The 7,533-nt window shown below is 36.5% G+C and overlaps 2 protein-coding genes across 2 annotated transcripts in view; one reads left to right on the top strand and one right to left on the bottom strand.

Annotated features, from left to right (window-relative positions):
- The window catches only part of LOC117629841 (nucleobase-ascorbate transporter 12), a 36,711-nt gene that overhangs the window by 7,330 nt on the left and 21,848 nt on the right, over nt 1-7,533 (top strand). The gene's annotated exons all lie outside the window — the stretch shown is intronic.
- Nucleotides 2,901-5,193, bottom strand: LOC117629842 (probable ribosome biogenesis protein RLP24). The gene is made up of 5 exons (XM_034362472.1): nt 5,011-5,193; nt 4,617-4,725; nt 3,643-3,756; nt 3,402-3,538; nt 2,901-3,306 (listed from the first exon to the last, which is right to left on the bottom strand). The coding sequence occupies exons 2-5, from the start codon at nt 4,695-4,697 to the stop codon at nt 3,135-3,137; spliced, it is 504 nt and encodes a 167-aa protein (XP_034218363.1). The 5' UTR covers nt 4,698-4,725; nt 5,011-5,193; the 3' UTR covers nt 2,901-3,134.

Below are 7,533 nucleotides of genomic sequence, written 5' to 3'. Positions count from 1 at the left end.
CAAAACAAAACCAAAAGCACAAGTATAAGCAAAAAAGGGAAACTGCAGTGCAGTTTATGAAAACAAATCTGCTCAAATTTGAAAGGAAACCAAAAGCCAAATCCATGATCCAAGTACTAAAACTAAGTTTAAAACACATTTAAGTTCATGAGCAGTTACAACATTCCCACAGACATGCAAAAAATATTAATAAAATCGAATTATGAAACAAGAAACTGCAATGCAGTTTCTGCTAAAATTGCAACAAATGAAAATCTGCAATACATTACAGTAACCATACCTTGATTTCCATTCTTTCCCGAAGCACAGAGAAGCTGCCCCTTGTACTTGCTCTTCAAAAACGTAGCATCAATGAACAACAAGGGTATGCAATATTGAAATCCAGCAATGCAACCGCCAAAAGACACAAAAAACCGTCGAAAGCGATTAATTCCAGCTTCACAATCAAGAGTGCAGAGAGAACCAGTGTTAGTTTCCTTTACGGCGTCCGCATACCACACTAACTCGTTGAAGGACTTCGACTCATCACCGTGAACGTCCAATTTAGCTAACTCTTTGCCAAACCATGCGTGGTAGTATGAAATGTCTATACCATAATAATCTTTGAACTCGTGTATAATCTCAACTGGCTTCAGCTCTGGTTTTGCACGAATTCTGTCCACAATGAGGGAGGACACCACACGAGACCTCATCATCTTACTCTTTGATTCCCGTATCCGACCCGCACATGTATGAACATTATTTAACGTCCGAATTACAAAACTGCCAGTAGCTTCACAACGAGAAGCATAAACACGCCAGCTGCAACCCTCCAATTTCTTATTCGAACAAACAGCAACCACCCGCTTCTTGTCATTGCCGGCATATAAAAAATTAAATCCTACTTCAAGAGCGTACTTGCACAATTTCAACCGGAACTCCTCTGCACCACCGTCAAACTTCTGCCCCACATGATGTATGTATGTCTCCCACTCATTTGACAACAAAGGCTTAGCACTTGCTCTCTTCGACCTGCCCAAAAACTCGTTTCTGTCTTCGACAGTACTAGAACACGACGACTCGCCCTTTTCACATGCTATCAACTCCTTATTTACACAAAAATCACCACTATATTCACTGATCCCGCATAAATCCTTCACTAAAATATCAACAGTCTTCTCATTTGATATCAACAAAAATGTCCTCATCAAGTCCAAATCGCTATCCGTTTCTAGAAAACAACTCGGATAACTGGGCACCGAATACCGTAATGTGAAACAACCCAACTGCAAACCCCTAAACCTCAGACACAAAGTCTTCAAAATATCAACCATGGATGACTCTGATGAGACTGAAAACATGATGGTTTCCGACTTATATGTGCACTTGGCAATGACACACACCTCCATTAGCCTTGAAAATGCAAACAAAACAACAAACAAAAACAGAAAACAATTAAAATCACTAAATAATGTACATGAGCAGTTGTAACATTCCAATAGAAATCCAAATATTAGTATGAAATCGAATTATGAAACAAGAAACTGCACTGCAGTTTATAGTCAAAAACTGAAATAACAGAAACAACATTGCACTTTATGTGATAACATACCCTTAAATTTGAATAGAAACCAAAAGAAAACCATGTTCAAAGTACTAAAACTTAGATAAAAACACATTTAACTCCATGAGCAGTTGTAACATTGCCTTTATGAAACCAGAAACTGCAATGCAACCAACACTCCAACAAACAGATGCAGTTTATAACAGAGGAGGCAAAACAAATCGAATAGAAACCAAAAGGAAACCACGTTAAAAGTACTAAAACTAATATCAAAACACATTTAACTCCATGAGCAGTTGTAACATTGCCTTTATGAAACCAGAAACTGCAATGCAGTTTCTGCCAACCCTCCAACAAACAGATGCAGTTTATAACAGAGGAGGCAAAAAAATCGAGCCACAAAACTGAGCCACAAGATCGCGCCACAAAATCGAACCACAAAACTGAGCTCGAAAAACCCAAAACTGAAAGATTCGGCATGATAATCGAATGAAAGATTATCCAATTAGAAGGAAACAAGATTCGGCATGATAATCGAACGAAAAAGATTCGGCATGATAATCGAACAAAAAAACTGACAGATTCGGCATGATAATCAAACGAAAAAGGAAGAAATAAAAGGAAAACCAACCAGAAAATTGAGCTCCAACGGCGAGAACGAAAACGAAAACGAACGAAATCTGCCTGCCAAACGAAATCTGCCTGCCAAACGAACGAAATTTGCCTGCCAAACGAACGAAATCTGCTGCCAAACAACTGAGCTCGAAGACGAAACAGAGAAGAACACGAAGCTGCTGCCAAACGAACGAAGACGAAAACGAAACAGAGAAGTCGCGCCCTGTTTAAACATTCAGGGGCAAAAGCGTCATTTACTGTATAGGTTTACAAATGGGCCAGGCTTTTTAAGAAGGAGGGTAGAATTGTCTTATCAGTTGTTAAATTTTACCTGGCCCAACGAATTTGGGCCTCTCTTTGGGCTAATCCAAAATATTAATTTTTTCTTAGGTATTAAAACTAAAACTAAAATATCCAATATCTTACAAACTAATTAATAAAGTTAATTATGTCTAAAACCTAATTTTTCTTAAATCCAAACACTGAAATCTTCAATTACTAAAAATTGAAATGATGGAAATCTAAATTCCATCATTTAAGAATTCTATTTAATTTTCAATTCCTTCATCCAAACAGAAGATAAGCAATCCCCCAGTAGTATATATTTATCTTGTAAATGAATATGATGAAGAAGTAGGCTCTGGAATTGGATTCCTAAGTAATATATTGCACTAAGAACGAGTTGCTTCTTTATGCCCTTTATTTATGTTTAAGTAGATTTAAAATCTTTAAAGCTTTTACGCAATTCAAAAACTCCTCTATGAAATATTTTGTTAACAATGTTTACACCAGATTAGTGACCCAACAAAACAAAAATAAAATCAGCAGCTACGAGTAGATGAAAAGGAAAATAGGATAAACACTTCAATCTACTTGTTGGAACTGTGGGCACAGGAAGACACACAAAACCACAAGTGCAACCATATAAAACCCCCAAATAGTTAAATGGAGAAAACCGACATCTTGAGCAATATAATTACTCCATCATGGCAACAGTTTTCTTGGGCTGCTGTTGTGAAACCTTGACTTTGATCGGTAAGGTGAGTGACGGATCTTGTTGAAGTGCAGTTGGCGCTTTGACCAAGCTGATGCTCTGTTCCAACTCTTTTACTGCCTCTCTGTTCTCCTTGGCTTTCTTGCCCTTCATCCTGCTCAAGTTTTTCTCAAATTTGTTAAAATGAAGAAAACCAAAAACATGTTGTACTATTTCTACTATAGGTTAAAATCAAGAGGAGAAAAGTACCTCTTCTCATGGTGTCTTTCCTCTCTGATGATTCTGACTTTGTCGATCTTCTTAATGGCCTTGAGGGTGTTTTCTGTGAGATTTCTGTCATATCTCTCAGGCCTATTTCTCTTTCTCTCAAACTCAAAAGTTGAGTCCTACAAAAAAATGCAAAGAGTAACATAAGACTTGCAGGATATTAACCCAGCTTTTCAACAGTCCCAATATAAAGTGTGAATAATAAAATCACCAGGTTGTTTACCTGTGTCATATCCTTTCCACGCAAACGCCTATAGGCCTTGGTCCATTTTACTTTGCGAGGATTCCTCTTCATTTTAAAGTTCTTGTGGCATTTGGATCTACAGAATCGAAAAATCTACAAGAGGATTGGCTTTCAGGTAATTATGCCAAACATAAAAGGAAATGTGAAGGTGGGCTAAGTCCATAGTGGCACTTAGACATTGCTCACTCACTATAGAATCCCAAACAATAATCAATAGCCATAATCCATTTCGCAGTCAAACCATAGGGCGTAAAAACATGCAAGCTATATGCAGATGAATTTGGATTAAATGATCAAGAAATTAGCTCAAACTGAGTACCTCAATCAAAAACATAAAAACCAAAACCAAAAGCCCAAGCTGATGCCAAACAAATCGACCCATCCTGGCATCAATCTCATATATACGCACATAAATAGCATCCCTACAACCCAACCAACAGTAAATCAGGCAGCGATTGATTGTAGGACTGGGACACCCTATAGTTTCAGCTGCAATCAGTAAAATTTTCAAACTTCTAAATTTGGTTGTCAAAGGTAAAGTTTGAAAATGCATCATCACATAGCAATGACATGGTCCACGTGTTTTTTTCTTTTTATAAGAAAGAAAGAATTCTATTAAAGAACCAGAAAGCATTTAGGTGAACAAGAGATCCACCAAATATACAACCACCAAAATCATACAACTAAGACACCCCTTACCACAATTCACTTGAACATCTAAAACTCTACGATACTACTGCTTTCCGATCAAAACATATTAAATAAAAGCTAACTCCCTAAAGTCTGAAGACGTAGATGCCCAAAACCGAATACAATGCCCAAAACCGAATACAATCCCCATAACTCAGCTATCTCATCACCCTTAACATTACATGGTTTATGTTTGAAAATTCTATTACACAAGAGTACAAAAACTTTTGTTTTCCTCAGTAGAGAGTATGTAAAAACTTTACCTTTGCATCATTACGAACAAACTGAATCCCATGCCCAGGATATACTGTAGAGGAGCAAAACCAGCATTTTTCCAACCTCATTGTGTCCTTTGACTATATATAACTATTTCTGAGATAGGAAAAAGAAATAAGTACACTACTATTAAAAATTAGCAGAGGAATGAAATTCATTACTAAACCCTAAATGGACTTCCTTAGATTTTTATCCGAATCCATTGATCAATTATGTCCTAAATGATTATAAGGATTCTGCTAAGTAGTATCACGAATCAAAGTTGCCTAAATTCGCTCACCCCTTACGAATTTCGATCTGGATCGAGCGTACCCAATCTCGGTACGGTATCGATCTGGAACGAAAAATTTAACGTCTCAGTTCCAGAGGAGAGAACAGTACCTGATAGACGACGTCGCTGCTACAGAACAATACCTGACCGCCGACAGCAGACGAGCAATCGAGGGCACTCGAGGAAGAGTGCTATAGCTGATGAGCCCCCGTTTGATTCTTGGTCATTACTAAACCCTAGGGGAAGGAAGATATTTGATTTTTTTTCTCTCCCAAAATCAGCTCCAGCGGTGACACCCAGCCCGGGCAAGGCCCAAGGTAGGATAGCCCAAGTTGCTGCCTAATGAAGAAATTTTTTTATAAAAAATTTCTGAAAAATTATTTAAAAAATTCAAAAAACAAATTTATACCTACCTAGCACATTTTCATTTATTAATCTCATTATATATAAATAAAATTAATTCTATGTGAATAGTAATTATTCTTGGGTTGCCATGACAATGGATGGAAAAACACAAAAATAATTGATATGGTATATACTATTCAAGTGAACAGTAACCGCCCTTATTTGCCCTTACCCTTTGCCATGGCAAATAGGTGGAAGCGCGGGAATGTACTAGAGGAGTGAGTTAATATAATAAAAGTACTACTTTTGGTTTCAAGAATTCAGTTTTGTTCTCATGGACCCTCTAGTCTAAGGAAGTTGTGGTTACCAACACTTGGATCTAATCTAAAGGTAGAGAAAAAAAAAACTAGTTTAAATATCAATATGTCATCTTTTATTTTTATTTTTTTACTACAGTAAAATACTATTTTGGTTATTAAAACCCTTTTTTTTTTTTCTTTTTTTTTTTTTTTTAAAGAAGAGTTTAATATCATAGATGAAAAATATGAACAAAAAACTCATCCGCGTCTAAGACCGTCATCTCCGACGCCAGTCATCTTTCTCATTCGCACCTAGTGAATAAGAAAACATGAACCATTCATGAAAATACAATATAGTTGCAGAAACCCAAGTCTAGGTTCATGAACTGGGGAAAAAAAAATGCCCGAAATTTATTTGTAAAAAATTGAAGTTTTCCCAAACTGAGTTCATGAATCATTCAAAACTAACATTTATAAACAAAAATTTGGTCACAAAGGTAGAGAACATTAAGAAAATGACTTGGTTGTGGGTCCTTGAAATTCAATCACGTTAAAGTGTGAAGGGATGGCTTGATGGCTTGGAATTTGGTTCCTTCTGTAACGCTGAAGTTGAAGGTAGTTGTGAACGACAATGGAGGAAGAACATGTTTTTGGTTTTCTAAGAGAAAGGGTGTTTTGGTTGGAGTGATTTTTTTCTTTTTTAAAAAATTTTTGTTTTTGTTTAGGTTAAATTAATATTTTGTACAGTAAAAATAATAAAATAATGACATATTGATATTTAAATCAATTTTTGCTTAAAGTTAGATTCAATGGCGAGTGACCAAAACTTCCTTAGACCTTAGGGTCCAAGAGAATGGGACTGTTCAATAATGGGTGAGGAATAATAAAAGTCATGGTTCTTTCAATACATTTAACTATAAAATACATAACTTATTAAATAAATAAAAAAATCATTTATTCATAAAATAAACAAGTTCATAATTAAATTTTGCATGCAAAAGCATGAATTAAAGTTTATTGTTGAAACTTCAAACCAAACAAAACGGAAATTGAAAATACTTAAAATAAAAATAGCAACTTTAGCCAACTGGTTATTTCCCCTTCGCTTTTGCATTAGTCCTTGTGGTTGAGATTTCTCCAAGAGGAAAGTGACTGGGCATAGAGGACGGTGAAGATGATGCTTGGTTGTGAACACCTACATAATCGCCCTCCAACCCTTTTTATCTAATTTCCTCCAATTTCTAAGCAGAGTCATCTAAAAAAAAGGATTCTATATTAATATCTCATTTCTTGATAAGCCCATCTTTGTAGCTCTCACTGAAATGTGATTGGAGACGGATATTGGAATGGATATAAACGAATTGATCAGCTATTGTAAAATTCAGCTAGTTTCTCTTCATTATGGATGTGTAAGGGCTTTTTCATTCCAGCAACTACTGATGGGCCTGGGCCGCTGTAAAGAGCCAAATGTGTGAAAATTACCCCTAAGTCTGAGTTCAAGGATCAGACCCCAAGAGTGTTTCAAAAAGGGTAACTGAGCCTTAGGAAACACATTGGTCTCCTTCACCAATGAAACCAACAATTGCTTACAGATAAATTCTTAGCTTGACTTGAGAAGCTTGTGGCATGGAAGCTAAGCACTCATAAGTTTAGCATTAAAGAGAGAGAGTTGTGGTTTCCTATGAGAAATAGAGGTTAAAAGCAAGGGTGAAGAGATTTTAAGAAGATTCGTTGAGGAGAGAGAGGGGGAGAAAAATGAGGGAGGAGAAGTGGGTGGTTTGAGCAATTTTCCGACAACCTGACGAAAGCTCTGTCAAAATCTGGAATGGCTTGCCAGAAGAGAAAATGAGAAGAAATGGAGGAATATGGTTCAAATTTGAAGGGTTCCAGGGATGAGAGGTGATGCTTGCTCTCTCTAGATGTGGGTTGAGGTAATGGGTAAAGGATAGCCCCTTTTTATAGTTGCTGGAAGCTCCTTCTTCCCAAGAA

This window comes from Prunus dulcis, chromosome 6, assembly GCF_902201215.1.
Source record: "Prunus dulcis chromosome 6, ALMONDv2, whole genome shotgun sequence".
Lineage (NCBI taxonomy): Eukaryota > Viridiplantae > Streptophyta > Magnoliopsida > Rosales > Rosaceae > Prunus > Prunus dulcis.
This window is presented reverse-complemented; position numbering and strand designations above follow the sequence as displayed.

Bases quoted from the DNA above. Each gene is read 5' to 3' on its own strand.
- LOC117629842 (XM_034362472.1), bottom strand. From the start codon at position 4,697: ATGAGGTTGGAAAAATGCTGGTTTTGCTCCTCTACAGTATATCCTGGG. The intron at 3,539-3,642 runs GTAAACAACCTG...ATTTTTTTGTAG, and splicing joins GTGGAAAGGATATGACACAG to GACTCAACTTTTGAGTTTGA. The intron at 3,307-3,401 runs GTACTTTTCTCC...AAACTTGAGCAG, and splicing joins GAAAGACACCATGAGAAGAG to GATGAAGGGCAAGAAAGCCA.